The following is a 17,680-nucleotide window of genomic DNA, read 5'->3' as shown; positions in this document are numbered from 1 at the left end:
AGGTGGAAACACATTTCCCCCCGGACTTCTCAAATAGGTAGCTTTACTTGTCAACTTCTGTGATCCGTTAGATTAGTTACTGCACTAGATAGATCTGTTTGTGGTTCACGTGGCATGTTGTGCTCCGGATACATCGGCTTTTCCAGACTGAGCTGTTTGTGAGTTAGAGCACAGCCCCATCACCTCCAATCTCATCTCCGTGGTTAATGAGCTGCTTCTTGTGCTACTGTGGTTGTAAACAGCGAACTGCAGGAATTTTCCAGAACAGCGAGATTAAGCATAACATTATGCCTCTTATATATGATGTTAGAGAAGGTGCATCACTTTCATCTGTGCACTCAGGCGGAAACGCAATTATTGCTTATCGACAAAACAAACAGGTGTGCTAGCTCTCCTAGGATGATTTCACAGGGATGTTCTATTTACCAAGCTAAAGTGGCAGCTTTGAGGACAAAAACACAGCATTGCCATGGAGGATGGAAAGTGTCTGTCGATGCTGTGTGCCCGAGCATTCCTCCTCAGTAGAAGCAGAGAGCTTTGCATGGTACAGTTTATCTGTCAGGACCCATGAAACCAATTTCCTTTCTGTAGGTTAGAGTGAAGATTATTTTCCCTGGCTAAGAGGCATTCAGTAAGGAAAGGAGGGGAGGTTCCAGTTTTAGAAATGTCCATCATTAACTCAGTTTACACCTGCATGTTCTGTGTTCTCATCCCAACTATTCTTCACAGACTGTAAAGGAGACTAATGGGAATTTCTTGTTTTGCTTAGAGACTACTGATGGGAAGTTCTTGATCTGAGTTTGTACCTTCTAACCATCCCTTCTTTGGATCTGCCCTGCTTTCTGTTCTGCCCTGCACTAAATGTTTCTCCATTATTTCTGACCGCCTGATACCCAGTAAGTCAAACCTGACGGAATCTAAATCTGTACCTTAGGGTTCCAGTCTCATTAGTTAATCCATAAAGTTAATCTCACCCTACTCGTTTATTCTAAACCTCAATATGTTTACTCACTTTAAATTGCAATAAATAAATGCTTATTGAAAATTCAAACAAGGTAGAAGAAGATAAAATATCCCCTCTGCTTAGGAATGATCACAGTTCTTTTTCTCTTGCATACATATAAACATAGAAATCATTTGGTTTATTTTAGTCAAATATTGGGTCTTTTTCTTTATCTCTGTAGATAGATAAATGTCTACACTCCCCTCACCCCCCACTCAACATCATTATTGGATTTTTATGTCAGTGTGTGGTCTTACTACATTGGTTTTACAAGCTGCATGATATTTTATCATAGGCATGTGCCATCATTTATTTGATCTCATCACTTACAACTTTGTTCCTTTCATTTTAGACAGGTAAATGCATTTGCTACCCCCGTTCTCAGTAATTTCTACCCTGCAACTTTATTCCATTTTTCTGCCAAAAGTGTGTTCTTTTAATTTCCAGTCCATTTACATGATTCCCACTCTTCCAAAACTCACCTTCCCCAGCCTTTTCCTAGATTAGCCTGGTGCTTCTTTGCATTATTTGTTAGTGGTTGGTTGATCCCTTCATTCAGTAAGTATAGGAAAATGAGGTACTTCCTATGTGCAAGAAACTGTTGTGGGCTCTGAGGGGCTCCGGTGACAAGTGGGGCTGAGGCTCTCCTGTGTGGCCTGCACAGATGTCAGGCCTCAAGGTAGAAGAAGTCAGGCTTTGACAGAGTCTGGGGCCACAGAGATAAATTTCATCCTCAGGAGGCCAGGTGGAGGGGTCCTTTCTTCTCGCTGGGAAAATGGTCCCAGGAATGGAAGAGCTGCTGGTGTTAGATCTGGACCTCAGAGAGGGCAAAGGCTCTACTGTAGACGTGGGAGGATGTGTTCTGGACAAGGGTGGGTGTGGGAAAGTGTGGGGCTTGGGGAGGATTAGTGAATTGTTTAACTCTACCTGGAAGGTTTGGCTATGGGAAGTTGATGAATTAGAGAATTACCCCTGTTGTTCAATCAACATTCATGCATTTTCACGTTAGCACTACTGTGACATTTCTCTTTACATTTCCTTGCATTTTTTTTAAAAATGTTAACATAGCTTTAACAAATGCAAAGTATTGTTTAGTTTTGTTTCTTTTTTATTTTCAGGAAATATTGATTTATTTTGTTATATATTATTCTTGATTTTTCTGACAACATTATGTTTCTAATATTTATTTATGTTTCATGTAGGTGGAGTCCATTCATATTCACTGTGATATAATATTGCATACAAATTTCTGTCCTTTCAGTGGACACCAGTGTTATTTCTAATTTTTGTTTTTTGCTATGATGAACAAGGCTGCAGTGAATGCTCTTTTACATGTCTCCTGGGCAGATGTGGAGGCTGGCTAGCCCACCGTCATAGCTCATTATTTAGTGAACTGCTTTTGTCTTTTCTTTCTAGGAAGACACTAATTTGGTTGCCAGAAATTTTTTTCCTGTAAGATTTAGAAAAACACTTTAAGAATAGTTCTTATTTGTTTATATTTATTAAGACTCTTTTTAGTGCTTCCTCATTGCTAGGGAGTACACTCCATCCTTTCAAATTACTCATAATTTTAAGTCATGGTTTTTATCTCCAAATTACAGATGATAGAATCTCAGGCATAAGGTTAATAAGGTTGGAGCTAAAACTGGGAGGCAGGCAATCTGGGTTCAGAGTCTGTGTTCTTAAAATCTCCGCACTGCTGCCTCCTCTAAGCTAGTGTTCCTGCGCAGGAGGACCACTGGGCTGTAGACTGAGGAGCACCATTAGATAGTTTCTAACCTTTTGCATAGCAAAGGCAGGTGGGCAGACATCCTGGGGCCGTGTTTAACTGCTAAGAGAACAACTTCCCAAATTGATGCAATCTGACCTTCCTTTTTCTGGACTTATATTTAGGAATCATTCCTTTTGTCTGTTCCTTACGGAATTTAAAGCATTTGGGATTACATTTCAGCCATGATGACCTTTATTGTGATGTCCTGAATGACCTTTCCACTCTCAGGCTAATGAGCTGAAGAATAAAATACCATATGTTCACAGCATGTCTGCATTTCTCAGCATCACATTTCGTGCTAATCATTCGCTGCTTATATGGCAGCTAATTCAAGGTTTTTATTGACTTGTTCTCTTGAAATCTCACCCAAAAGACTGATTCCTTGTGAGTGAACTTGTAGTTTTCCATAGAAATTCTCCTAAATCTTGCGGTAAGCACTATTCAGCAGCACTGGCAGAAAGGATCTTCACAATGATTTATTTTGTGGACAAAGACTGTCTTGGTTTCTATCCCCTCTAGTGCCTAGCCAGTCAGCCGATTATTATATGTGTGATACTCTCTTCTGGGTACTGGGATGTCAAGTGAACAAAACCAAGGCTCAGTCCTCCAGTTAGTTGCTTATTTCCTAGTGGGCTATAAACAAATACACCCATTGAGAAATTTTAAGTCGTTCCAAGTGACATGAATGATTTCAAGTAGTTTTATGTGACAACTGTTTAGTGCTTTAGGACAGTGGTTCTCAACCTTCCTAATGCCGTGACCCTTTAATACAGTTCCTCATGTTGTGGTGACCCCCAACTATAAAATTATTTTCATTGCTACTTCATAACTGTAATTTTGCTACTGTTATGAATTGTAATATCTGATATGCAGGATGTATTTTCATTGTTACAAATTGAACATAATTAAAGCATAGTGATTAATTAAAAAAACAATATGTAATTATATATGTGTTTTTCAATGGTCTTAGGCAACCCCTGGGAAAGGGTCGTTCAACCCCCAAAGGGGTCTTGACCCACAGGTTGGCGACCCACAGGTTGAGAACCACTACTTTAGGAGGTCTTGTGGGGGAATCCTTTCTGAGGAGGTGACATTTGAGGGTAATTTGAATAATGAGGAGTCACCTTGAAAGGACCCAGAGTGAGAGAAAGGATCTCTGGACCTGTGGGCCAGTAAGTGCTGTCTGAAAGGTGATGAGCTCAGTGGTCAAAAACATCAGAGAGAAGGTGTGTGTGTGTGTGTGTGTGTGTGTGTGTGTGTGTGTGTGTATGTGTGTGTCAGGGGTGGGGGGAGAGATCATGCACGTTTGCATGCACAGGTCAATACATGACCTGGCGTAAGCAAGCCATCACCACCTGAGGGAAAAGTTAATGGGTGAAAATAATGCAAACCCACATACAAATCTCTACCTTCTTAACAATATTCATGCTTCCATTAAAATGCTACTCATGTTTCTTTTCTTCAGTTCTGTTGTTCACTGTCACAGATATTTTATTCCCTTATTAAAATTTTCTTAACAAGAATTGGGGGTGCTGGGAAAGGTGCAGAAGTGGGTGGGGCCAGACCCAGCAGAGTTCTTGTTGATTAACTAATTTTTCACTCTTTATATAGGAAAGAAAATTGCAGCTACGTACATATTTTTTAAAATATGCAAATATTCTATTATACTCATTTTCCCCCACCTTTATAATAATAAAAGGGTAATATGCTAATTAGACTGGACATCCGGACATTCTTTCTGATGAAGCCGGGGCCAGACCGAAGCCAGCCCGGGTCCAGGGTGCCTGCAAGCGACTGGAGGAGGGAAGCTTGGGTCCCAGGTGCCGGAGGGAAGCCGGTGCTGGCAGCTGGGGGAAGGAAGGCCTACTCTTGCACAAATTTTCGTGCATCAGGGCTCTAGTTGAAGTATAATTTGCAAATAAAAATTGTTCATATTTACCTTGTACAATGTGATGCTTTGATACCTGTGTATGTGTGAAATGATTACCACAATCAAGCTAATTAACACATTACCTTATGTAGTTAGTTACCTTTTTGTGTGTGTGGTGAGAGCCTTTAAGATCTTTTGTCTTAGTACATTTTGAGTATATAACACAGTGTTATTAACTGCTACCATTGTGTGCTTTCACATGTTGGCAAAACATTACACTCCAAGTCCTCTTCTTTTATGTAGTTAACATGCTGAACATTAGCTCTCCAGAACTTACTCATCCTGTGTACCCCTTCATCAACATCTTCCTATTTCCACCAACCACCATTCTAGTCTATGCTTCTGTGAGTTTCACTGTTTTAGACTCTTTACAAAGATTGCTCTGGTCGCAATATAGAGGATGGACTCTTGGGGGACAAGCATGGAAAGCCCCAAGACAACTAGAGCAGCTTCTGCTAAGTCTGGGTGAGATATGGAGTGGCTTCAACTGGGATTGCAGCAGTAGAGGTGAGGGAAGGGGACAGGCATGTGACCCACTTGTTAGGGTTTACTGATGGTTTAGAGTGTCGTGTGGAGGAGTTAGAGAAATAAAAATGACTACCTGTGATGGGGAGACTCAGGCAGGAAGTGGACTCAAGGAGGGGGAATTGGTGGTTTTCTAGGTCCATGTTTGATTGAAGGTGATTCTTTGTCCAGTAGAAAAGTGATGGAAGTGGCAGTTTCAGGGGCATGTTGGGGCAGGGATATAAATTTATATTCACCAGTTGAAAACTGCTATTCATCATCATGGGCCTTTAAGGAGGGTGCTAGATAGCGGGCAGAGGATGGCACAAGACTTGGAGAAGGCTATCCATAGTTGTGTGAGGGCTGGTTCTCTTTTATCATTGGCTGAATGAAATCTTGGTAAATTAGGTTTCTGGCTCTAGGACCAGTGAATGATGCTGCAGCTGGTTACTTAGTAAAATTTCTTTCCCCAAGGGCACATGTTCAAGCCTAACACAAGGTCAGTTTTAGAAATAGAGCATCTGCTTGTTTCTTAAGCCAGTGATCCATGTGTCTAGCGGGGCTCCCAATCCCTAGTTAGTATGGTCATTGCAGAAATCCTATATAATAGAGAGGCAATATGCAAATTGACTCTCACTCTGTCACACCATCACAAGATGGCTGCACCCACAGTGGAGGCGGGGTTCCCATAATGAGCTGTAACTAGTGATCAGCAGGGACCTGAGGCTGTGTGGTTCTGGGCCAGGGCGGGGGTCCTGAGGCTGTGCCCCCTGAGCAGTGGGGCTTGACGGGGACCTCAGGCCATGCCTCCCGCCCCGGCGCCAGACCAGAGGATTTGAGGCCATGCCCATAGCCCAATGGGGCTTGACAGGGGACCTCAGGCTGCACCCCTGGCCCAGAGGGGGATAATGGGGGATCTCAGGCTGCGCCCCCCCAACCCAGCGGGGCTTGATGGGGAACCTGAGGCTACACCCACCACCTGGCAGAGCTTGACAGGGGACCTGAGGCTGCGCCCCTTGCCCAGCACTGAACCAGGGGACCTGAGGCTGTGCTCCCCGGGGGTGGGGCCGGCCGGGTCTGGGTCTCGCCCGATTTCAAGGTGCACGCGGGTGGGCAGGGACTTGATTCTGGGTCCTGCGGCATGCCCCAGACTCTGACAGGAGGAAGATTTTCATATACATTTTACTAATTTTCTTTCATCTCTGACACTTCTATCATAGAGAAAGGGCAAATAGCAATATTAAAATATTTCCTCTAATTAGTTACCTTTTAATGGGCACAAATTTCGTGCACCAGGCCACTAGTGAGGTATAAATAAGAATAGGATGTTCAACACAACAAAATGGCCAAGGTCTTGACTGTCAAAATCACTAATTCTTCCATTTATCTGTGGGGCTTCCTTGGGTCTTGTCTCCATGTCTGTCAAACAGGAAGGAAAGAAAATATTTTTACAGGTTTATTTCAGGAAAATAAGAGATATATTAATATTGTTCAGAATCACATAATCTTCTTTGAAGTTTCTAAAATTTTATTATTTTCTGATAACTAGTATCTTTGATTTTGATACGATATGTCTCAGTAATATTTTCTTGTGATTAGAACTTTTAAGATTCCTTCCTCTTAGCAACTTTCAAATATGCAAAACAATATTGTTAACTATAGTTAATTTTCTGTTTTAATGAGGATTTCTTATTCTTGCTTTTAATAAACTGAGTCAAAAGTAGTAAGTAAGTGCACTGCACTTGAGATATGACCAAAGATTATGACAGATTTAAATGGACTCAAATATACTGACTTTGCCATGTCTGGTCCTTTGGGTCTTATAGGCATCAACTAAAATCTGAAAATACCAATTCAGGGCCTTTTCATTAAATATTCTAGTTTTCCAAGTATATTAACAGTCTATTATGTGTGAATTCACTGGATAATATTTTAAGGTATTTGCGTTTTCATCTTAGAATAATGAATATGATGAGTTTATTTCTGTTATGAATTGTAACATCCTCCTTTTTTTGTCCTTTGACTTTCATGTGTTGCAACAGAGGATGGTGTGCCAGAGTAATGTATCTGAACCCCTCCGGGTTAACATGGCATGGCGATATCTTCCATGAGCTTTCAGTTTCCAGGCCCAGGAGACTTCCTCTTTTTAGCTGGGCTGCCTATAGTAATCCCTTCATCCCTTTGACTGTTAATTGGAAAATTATGACATTTAGAAAGGACATTTCTCAAAACCATGGGAATCCTTGTATTTGGACCAGATGTTAAGAGAATTTTAACAGAGGAATAAAACATCTGTGACAACAAATAGCAGAATTGAAGAAAAAGGAACATGAATAGCATTTTAATGGAAGTATAAATAGTGTTAAGAAAGTAGAGATGTGTATTTGGATTTGCATTATTTTCACCCATTAACTTTTTCCTCAGGTGGTGATGGCTTGTCTATACATGTCTTGCATTGTCCAGAGGTGGAGATTTTCACAGCCTTATTTAAGAATAGGGCAGATACCCAGGTATTTGCAGTCAGGGTGGTAAAGACTGTAATAGAAATGAGTATTGATGAACATTGGGGCCAGGTGGGGATGGGGGCAAAGTGGAAAAAATCAGAGAGGGCTACTCAGAGATTGGGGCTACGGATGGAGTATAGAGGCAGGAAACCCATAAAAAACAGCTGATGCTGCAGAGGTGAGAAATAGATGGGTTGGTCAGGGTGGGGAAATGAGCAACATTCTAGATATGGGTGAGGGAAGGGTTGTCAGAACATAGTGACCAACTGAAAGATGAACTTCGAGAAGATGAAGGAAAGGGAGCTGGTGGGTGGGTCCTCAGATTCTGAGTTGGATGTCTGAGTGAACAGTGTGGCTGGATATGAGGGCAAATAGGTATGCAGAATAGAGCTGGTGAAGACAGGTATTGAAGTCACCTTTAAGTGTGGTACCTCTGGGTTATTTATGTGAAGATATCTAGTTTGATTTATGAGTTTGGATCATGTACAGAAGTTTTGAAGAGAGTTATAGATTTGGAAGTCACCAGTTTTTTAGAAAATTTGTAAGTTTTAATAAAAGGCCATTGAGAATGCGTAGGCTGAGAAGCGATGAACCTTTAGGAGAGATTGGGTTGCACCTTCATGTAGCAGGAGGCCTGAGCAGTAAGAGATCTGGATGCAGTCGGAGTAGAGGGAGATTCAGGTGTTATTGAAACCAGGGAACAAAGGATTTTGGGAGGTATTCAAGAGAAAAGCTCAGTGGGCACATGTGCCATGGAGACTTTCAGTTGCATAGGCTCACAGGGTTTGACAATCAGGAAGTGACCAGTGATGTTGACCAGAACAGTGAAGATGGAAGGGTGAATCCTTTTCTTCCTGCTACCATCGTGTGCTTTCTTTCCCATGTTGGCAAAGACATTGCACTCCAAGTCCTGCTTATCTTAACTAAAAACAAATGGGAGCTATGAATAATAATTTCAACACCATGAGAGTCATTTATAACTTGATTATCTTACTGTGTCCAAAACCCTTTAGAAATTGTCCATTGTTGCCTTGAAAACCCATTATTTAAATTTTCATTTTTAGAAAGAACTCAATTGTTGGTTTAGTAACACACAAGTAGATTCAATGAACTTTCGCTTAGTTTTAAAATCTGCTGACAGATAAAATTAATATTGCCTTTGTGTAAATAATAATTTTATCTAATGGACTTCATTTATTTTTATGGATCCTTCAGGCGATCTGGAGCTAAAGTAAGGGAAAAAGGCAAAAATGCAATAACAATTCCCTTTGAAGAGAGATATAAAATAAGGTCATTGGAGCCGAACTATTATTGAAATATATAAAATAGTTTAATGTTTGCTTTTTCCCATTTTATACCATGAGGTCATTTTATATAACCATAAAATTCCATCTCATCTCCATTCAGATATTATGAAAATCTAGAAGTAAGAAAGCAAGATTCTTATTCAGTTACCTGAAGGTGGCAGCGAATGATGTTTCTCTCCTTAAGGCAGTCGCTGTTTTCATTAACACATTCTTAAAAATGTTTCATTAATTCATTGATGCTAAACCTCTTTTGGCTGAAACTTGGCAGTCGAGACACACGGGTTAAAATAATATAAAAAGGATCTAATCTTTACAAAAAGGTATGTAAATATGGAAGATGCAGTATGTCTGGCGAGCATCCTGATTCCCCATAGAGACACAACGTCGTAAGAAGAAACCTTTAATTTCACCTTGTTTTCCAAATAATGTTCAGTTATTATTTTTGAAAAAGGTTAGAAAAATCTATTTTCTTGTACACTGTGTATTAAGTTTATTGTTTTATTGATTTTTCATTTAATCCCATTTCCTGCTCAGTACCTAAAATATCTGAACTATTGCAAGAAAAGAACATAGGTTCATTCAATACATTGATTCCAGCCTTGAACACATCAGATTGATTGTCCTGGATCATTTCTTCCTGCTGCTTTAAACACTATTAACTTGAAATCCTTCAGAAGCCATCATTTCTGCTTTCTTCCACTTAGAGCAGCGGTTCTCAACCTGTGGGTCGCAACCCCTTTGGGGGTCGAACGACCCTTTCACAGGGGTCACCTAAGACCATCAGAAAACACATATATAATTACATATTGTTTTTGTGATTAATCACTATGCTTTAATTATGTTCAATTTGTAACAATGAAAATACATCCTACATATCAGATATTTACATTACGATTCATAATGGTAGGAACATTACAGTTATGAAGTAGCAACGAAAATAATTTTATGGTTGGGGGTCACCACAACATGAGGAACTATATTAAAGGGTCGCGGCATTAGGAAGGTTGAGAACCACTGATTTAGAGGGAATTCCTTTGTCTTCTGGGTTTCCTAAGTCTTTTCTTCTACTTCTATTTGATAATGATAGAAAAATAGATTTTTAGTTGTTTGACTACTCTTAACTGTGACCTTGAAGGGCCCCCCATTGTATCCTCTTCATCTTTGCCCCCTGTGTTGGAGTGCTATCTCTTGCCCATAGGTGACATCCTTCAATGTGGCTGGTTGGTTAATGATTCCCCCTAAGACTCCTCTTGTTTCTGTGCCAAGGACTTATTCCTTATTATGAAATTTGGGGATACGTTACTGGAGTTGGTTCAGATCATCTGATCTTGTGGCCCTTAATAAGTGTGTGGTTCTGCCAGCATGCGTGGGAAGACTGAGCAAGCCTTGCAAAGAGCCAGGGGGTAGTAGCCTCACCTATTTGGTGTGGCTGCCACAACACACTTGATCTTACAGCAATAACCTATAAGATGCCTTTAACCCGAGCCTTCATATCTCAGACACAGAGTGAAGAGAGAGATTGGGTGATTTCAACCTCCCCATTCATCTCTCAAATTCATTGAATCATTGACAAGTTCTCTCTCATATGTGCCAAGGGAATGAATAAACCACCTCACCATGGTGTTTGCTCAATGGCAAGGGATGGGTGAATTCTAAATGCTCAATAGATCATTGGCTATGTGATTTCTGTTTCATTCAGACTGCATATTCAACATGTTGGAATGCATAAAACTTGGGACTATAATGTTCAACCCATAGGTGGTTTATAATAAAAAGGAGAAACAAAAGTGTAGGAATATGAAAGCTTGTATGCCTATACATGCAACCTTTGATGAGGAATCAGGCCTTAATTGCTACATTGGGATTCCTGGAAAAGAGCTGCCACTGTGGGCTGGAGTGGGTAGCCTTGTGTATGCAGAAGGTATAAGCCAGTCTGAACCAAGCCCAGTGGGAAGACTTGGGCAGGTGTGGGGCCCGTGGCATCAGCAACGTGCAGATAAGTGAGCAAGACTGACTGAAGATCCTGACTAGGCCAGCAGGGCTGGAGGGATGCCTTTGTAGTGGGAGTAGCAGAGGTGGAATTGGAGGAGATGGTTGTTGGTGAAGAGGCAGAGTGTTTTCTTTGGAATGCAGTGGAGGAACCCTGAGAGTTTTGAAAGGCCTGGGCTGTTTACCTGGCAGGAGCTGATGATTGTGTAACAGGTACCGTATTTAGCTGTGCCAGGGGGTGTGGGGATGAGACCATATAGTTTGTTCGGATGGTGGAATGATTCTTCAATGGTTCTGCTGCTTTCAGTTTAGTCTGGGACTTAATTCTGGGGGAGCCGTTGGTTCATCGGATCCCATGGAGTAGGGCCAGGAGATGGGAAGAGGGAATGCAAATACACACATTTCAGAAGAGCTGTCCATTAGACATTACAACATGCTGTCGTAGGACTTTGTATTATTAAGAGGCACATGTGCAACAGTCTCCTCAACTTCGCCTTCAGCCCTTTGATACTAAGGGCACTGCTGTGGGCAGGTATGGGGCACGGCTTCCTGAGTCCTGTCCAAGTCAGCTCACCTGATTTCATTGTCCTCTCCCCAGTGGAAGTCCTGGCTTTATGGACTCTCTGAGATGTGCCAAAGGGTTAGGCCACTTCCCACTTTACAGTAGACCTAAGGCTCAGAAGAAACCCAGCTACTAATGAATAGAAGCACACTAAACTTATTTTGGATCTGTGTTTATTAATAACTAGTTAGACTTTGTTTCCTAAGCAAACTTCTTGTGTAAGCGGTTACTCTTTTGATTTCTTTCTTTTTTTAAAATCTGACAGCATTTTTTAAACTAAGAGGAACAGTTATTTCTGTTCCCTAAAGCCTATTCATTTGTGGTGTGGGTGTGAATGGGAAATGTTATTTATTGCACACACATTTATACTCAGAGTTTTGCTTATTTAGATGGAGCTTGTAGAGAGATCCTCCCACATCAGGAAACTAAAAGGAAGGCCTCAGGGGTTTTGAAATAGATGCAACAAAAATGCTTCTATTTTGTAGCCCAAATTAGCCTGCTGTAATAAATCTTCCTATTTACAAAATTGTTTGTTTAGTATTAACTCACCTAATGTGTTTTTAATTTTTCAGAGGGAGTGGGATGAAATTAGAACAACATTTACTTAAAGTGATCTTTTGAAATTTTCTTCATAATATATTTCCCAATGTAGCAAATAGTCATAATTAACATGACTTTTATTCTTAGTGAAATTTTGCTGACGTGACTCAATACAAATTTAGTTGGGATGTATGTATATGTGTGTGTGTGTATATATATATATATATATATATATATATATATATATATAAAATCTTTCAAGTGATGATAGCTTATTTAATTTCTAAAGAGGGAGAGGTGCACAGAAATTGGAGGTTCTCAACCAGGGGTGACTGGCAGTGTCTGGAGACAATTTGGGTTGGCACAGATGGGGCGGGGGTGCTACTGGCATCTAGCCAGGGATGTTGTTAAATGTGTTGAACAGTTCCCAGAATAAAGAATGATCTGGCTCTAAATGTCACAGTCCTGAGATCGAGCACTAAAATCCCTGATATAATTATGTGCCTCCCCACCTCTGTCATTGAGTGGCCAGAGCTCCGTGACTCAGTGGAAGATGGAATTATGTAATCTGGGATGGAGCCTCCTTAGAGTCAAGTCATTCAGGGAGTTAGTCATGCATGGCAGGCTGCTCAGAAAAGCCCACTCTGTAAATGAAGATGGTGAATACCCTGCCCTGGCATCTTACCACAAGGATTGTTTATAGTCCCTTTATTTTAAGAAAAAAGGTAACATGCTATGTAGTCTGCAAATTATAAACTTCTAAAAATCACCTGTTCTCATTAAAAGTGCTTCACTTAGTTTTTCATGGCAAACATGTAATTTCATCTCATCATCGTGGGCCTACGAGTCCCATTTTAGCTGCTCTCCTACTTGACGTGGCATCTCCTCCTTCTCTAATGGTCCCTTTCCACATCTAGGAACTTATGCTATTTTCCCCCACCTTTCCTTCAGGAGGCAAAGATGCTGGCACTGAGGTGAGAAGTTCATGGCTGTTGATGTTGGACAGTTTCAATGGGCGGTTGTTCAGTGGAACTCATTTCATAGTAGCACAGGGGAGTCTATGTTGGTGTGGGCCTGACACATTGAAAAATCATGTGCAAGAGAAAAATTTGCTCTTAGTCCCTAGATGACTTGAACTCAGGCTGGGAGGTCAGGCTGAGGCAGTGGTTCATCCATCTCCGATGGAATGTTGCCCAATGAGAGATAATGCTCTGGGTGCCTGTTGGGTGCCAGGCACAGTGTGAATGTGTCATGCCTGCCACAGAGCTAGCACTTTCTGAGGGTTTACTGGTACTTTCACTAGCCATCCTGCATTATTTTATCATCACTGATTTGTTTTGACATGAGGGGTGATAATATATCTCCAGGGGGCTGGTGAGGGTGCTTCAAATGCCCTTGCTCTGAACAGAACTAAATTACATCTGAAACGCCTCTAACAAGTGTTATTCTATGTTATGTCATCCGATGAAATTTCCTGTGTTAAGTCTCGGGTCAGAAGGATAAGAAAAGGAGGGCTACTTCATGTGGTTACCTCTAGATTGGAGTTCTAGAGTCTTGCCCAGTTTTCAGAGACTATGATACCTTGTCCAAGAGTGAAATTAATCATCTTTTAATTTTATAGCCCAGGGAAAAAAATAACTCCTGTGTCTTCATTGTCCATTAGGGTGCACCGTGTCTGGGTAGGGGTTGTGGCCTCATTGGACAGGTGCCCTACCCTCACTCCCCAGCTCCCAATTTTCCCCTGCACTCCTTCCTCCACCTTCATGCTCAGGGTCCCTGACTCCTACAGAAGCCATACTCTAGCTTAGTCATGATTTACAGTCCTCCACCATCTTCTGCTCAACGTGTACATTTTCATCAATGGGAACATTGAGTCAATGAGACTCAAAATATAGAGACTGAGAAATCTGATGCCCCCTAAAATTTATGTCTTCTTTGTGAAATCTCACCATATATTCAGGGGACACTCCTTTAGAGGATGAGGCCTCTTTTCTTCATTCATAACCACGTCCGTTACGAGGACCCTGATAGCTTCCCACTTCTGCATTTTTTGGGTCTTCTGTTTGATATCTCCTCTCCCTCTTAAATCTACAGTCTCTTCCCACTCACCACTTCTCAGAAGCCACATTTCATGATCTGTTTTCTTTACAGTAAACTTTCCCTGACATTAACTGTTTAGTGCTTCTCTGGATTCCTTGAATGTTCTTTGCTTACCTGGCATTTAAGTTAGCGATCCATGTTCTAGTCCACTTTTTCTCCTTCCAATCCCTTTTGGTTCTTTGACATATGGATTTTGTCTCTTGTTTTACTGAAACTGTTCTCCCCAATTTAAAAAAAAAAATTTTTTTTATTGATTCCAGGGAGGAAGGGAGAGGGAAACATCAATGATGAGAGGGAATCATTGGTCAACTGCCCCCTGCATGTGCCCCTCTCCTCCCCACCCCCTACGGGGGATTGAGCCTGCAACCTGAGTAAGTGCCCTGACTGGAAATCAAACCCTGACCTCCTGGTTCATAAGTCCATGCTCAACCACTGAGCCATGCTGGTCAGGCTGTTCCCCCAAAGTGATTGATTATTGACTGCCTTTTCACTAAAGCATTGGTCTGATTCATTGGGATGCAGTTGACCAGGTCTCTTTTTAAAAAGTGTTATTTTTTTAAAATCTAACTTGATCTCCATTTTCGCTTGGTGAGCTATCTCTGTTTCCTTCTCATCTTTGTGTTATGACTGTTTAATTAGCAGCTTCTAAACAAACAAAACTTTACTTAGATCCTCCTTTTCCACCTCATGCTTTCCCCTGGTGAATTTAATCACTCCCATGATTTTAACCCTTCCAAACATTGAGTGCAATCTCTGACTTCTTTTTATATGAGCACCCAGCCTGGATTTTCAAGTCTGCTGCTTTTCCTTAAGTATTCTCTCAGCATCTTCAACCCAACATGCACACAACTAAATGATCATATTCTCCTCTAAATAAAATTCTTCTATTGATTGTCATGTTAAACACAATGGCACTACCATCTTCACAGTCTCTTATAGTCTCTGTCTTGAGTTCGTCCATGCCTCGTTACTTTCTGTTTTCCTAAATTTTGCAGATTAGAACAATGATCATTTTATTTCATTTCACACTTTGCAGTTAGGAATTTGGACAGGGCTCACCTGGGTGATTCCTTTGCTCTCATCCTTACTGAAGTCATCAGTGGCTTCCACATTTACTCATATGGCAGGTGCCTTGGTGGGGGCACTGGGAGGCTGGGCTCTGTGGGAAATGTCACTAGAGCTCCTCTATGTGGTCACTCTAACATGGTAGGCTCAGGATAGCTGGACTTCTTACCTGGGGTCCCAGTGCCCAGGCAGCATGTGCTAAGAGATAGGAAGTGGAGACTGCCAGTATTAGGGACTGGGCTTGGAACCTAGTGCACCATCACTTCTGTTGTCTCTGATTGAGCCACATGGTCACATTGACAACCCAGAGTCAAGAGAGGGGTCAATAGCTCCATCTTAACAGGTGGACTTTCAAGGAATCTGTGGCCTTCTTTAATTTGCCATACTTTCCCATCACTTTGAATGCTTGCCTGCATTTTTATTCACATGGACACCATTAGAAGTCACAGCTTCATTTATTTCTCTTCTGAGCAATTGCATTGTCCTCAACTGTACTTCTTCACCTCTGTGCTCCTTTCTACCCAATTTCCCAAGTACACTGTTGTGAGAATACTTTTGTTAATATTTCATCTAATGTAATATTAATATACTATGGTAGCTTGTTGCCTAAATATAGAGACATCAGACATTAGTATAGTTTGCCTTTCAAACCTTAAATCAACCTACTCTATAAGCTGCTTCCCACTATATCTCCTTTTATATCCCCTGGTGTTTGGGTCAAGTATAGCAAACTGTTCCCAAAACACATTGCCTACTCCTTCCTCTTGCCTCTCCAGGACATCTTTTCATCCCCTTCCTTTGGCATGGAATGCACTTCCAGAAATCTCCATCTGTCGAAATCCTCTTTATCCTCCAAAATGAAACACAAACGTGAGCCCCTCTTTGGATATACCCTTCATCCGTCTAAATAGCACGAGGACTCTCAACTCCCACCGCATTCCTGCTTCTTTTTATGGCTTTTTAACAACTTGGATTATAGTTATTTTTACAAGCCTATCTTATTTTAAAGCTTATTCATCTTTTAAATTATTCATAGGCTTTCAAGTATCAGCACTCCCAGTATAGTAATTTCATCTCACCCAGTGGGTGCTCAATATAGATTTCAGTGGACTTATATTTGGTCCCTAGCCAGAGACTTTGCAGGTCATCTATACATTTCAATGGATAAATTCACTAAGTATGGCAATTTTTAAGAGTCGGGTAGCATATTAATAACTGGCTTATAAATCAATGACAATGGTTATGGCCTTATTAAATAGAGTCTTTTGAATATTAAAAAGGAAGGCCAGCGTTCTCTGGGTTTCCACATAGAGGTCTGTGTTTGCATGTCCCAAGGGAAAACCAATTGATGATTACAGCCCTTTAACTGTATTCCTTAGGAAAGTGACCGTCATGTTTCCATGGAGCTTAAACTTGAACATTTCTCCTTTTATAAAAAATGGGTTATCTCATAAAATTATTGTGAGAAAAAGGTCCTCATTGAGACACATACACTCATATGTATCTGACAAATAAGCTAGAAAAACGTCTGCTTGTCTAAGCTCTCAGAGCTCAGACAAGCAGACATTTTGTTTAAGGTAGTGGTCACAGGGCATTACCAAAAGGCCACCACCAGAAACCCTGGCCTGTTTCCATCCAGGTGTTCTCCTTTGTGTTTCAGGCACTTTTCCCACATGACGGGAGGACGAGCTTCTGGTTAGAAGACAAGCGCAGAGCCCGAGCCCTCCTGCCCACCATGAAGGGCCCCTGTGTCATCGCGTGGCTGTTCTCCAGCCTGGGCTGGTGGAGACTGGCCCAGCCCACAACAGACGCTTCTCAGTGCCAGAGAGCGGAGCACCCAGTCATTTCCTATAAAGGTAAGGGACAGGCATGCTCTGAGTGCCACGGCACTTTCCACGCTCAGTGACAGAGGATAGCAGTTGCTCCATTACTTTCATTTTAGACATTGTTCACAATAGGAACAAAAATATGAACTCCTTCATCGCCAGAATTTCATGTCCAGAAACGGATCACTAACTCAAGAATTTTCACAGATAAGGAAGCCCCCGTGTTGAGACCACTGTTATGTAGCAGGTGCTGGAAGCATCCTGGACATTTGAACCAGGGGGTAAAAATGTGACCCACAGACATAACACCAAAGTCAAGGAGAACAAAAAAATTCTCAGCTTAGTATTTCCCAACAAAACCTTAGTCTTGCCATAAAACATGTTTTGTGCCTAACTGGCATTGCATGGCAGACAGAATTGGTTTAATTGTCTCTGGTACATCTATGGATCCATGGGATTAATAAATTGGTATGTGTATCCACTCATGTGTTTTTTCATTAATTAGATTTATTTAGGGTTCTTTTTACCCCGGACACTCAGCATGCATGAAGAAAACGAAATGTCTTTATCCCTGTCCTC

At 41.3% G+C, this 17,680-nt stretch overlaps 1 protein-coding gene across 3 annotated transcripts in view; it reads left to right on the top strand.

The window, feature by feature from the left end:
- The window catches only part of SEMA5A (semaphorin 5A), a 394,782-nt gene that overhangs the window by 134,074 nt on the left and 243,028 nt on the right, over positions 1-17,680 (top strand). For all 3 annotated transcript variants that reach the window (XM_070411885.1, XM_070411886.1, XM_070411888.1), the window contains exon 3: positions 16,936-17,131. In XM_070411885.1, the coding sequence (XP_070267986.1) occupies positions 17,011-17,131 (121 nt within the window). In that variant the 5' untranslated portion in view covers positions 16,936-17,010. The remainder of the gene's footprint in view (positions 1-16,935; positions 17,132-17,680) is intronic.

The sequence above is a fragment of the Myotis yumanensis genome, unplaced genomic scaffold (genome assembly GCF_028538775.1).
Source record: "Myotis yumanensis isolate MYYU_CA2020_CCGP unplaced genomic scaffold, mMyoYum1.0.hap1 SCAF_4, whole genome shotgun sequence".
Lineage (NCBI taxonomy): Eukaryota > Metazoa > Chordata > Mammalia > Chiroptera > Vespertilionidae > Myotis > Myotis yumanensis.
The sequence above is the reverse complement of the archived record's forward strand: the minus strand, read 5'-3'. Positions and strand labels throughout refer to the sequence as shown.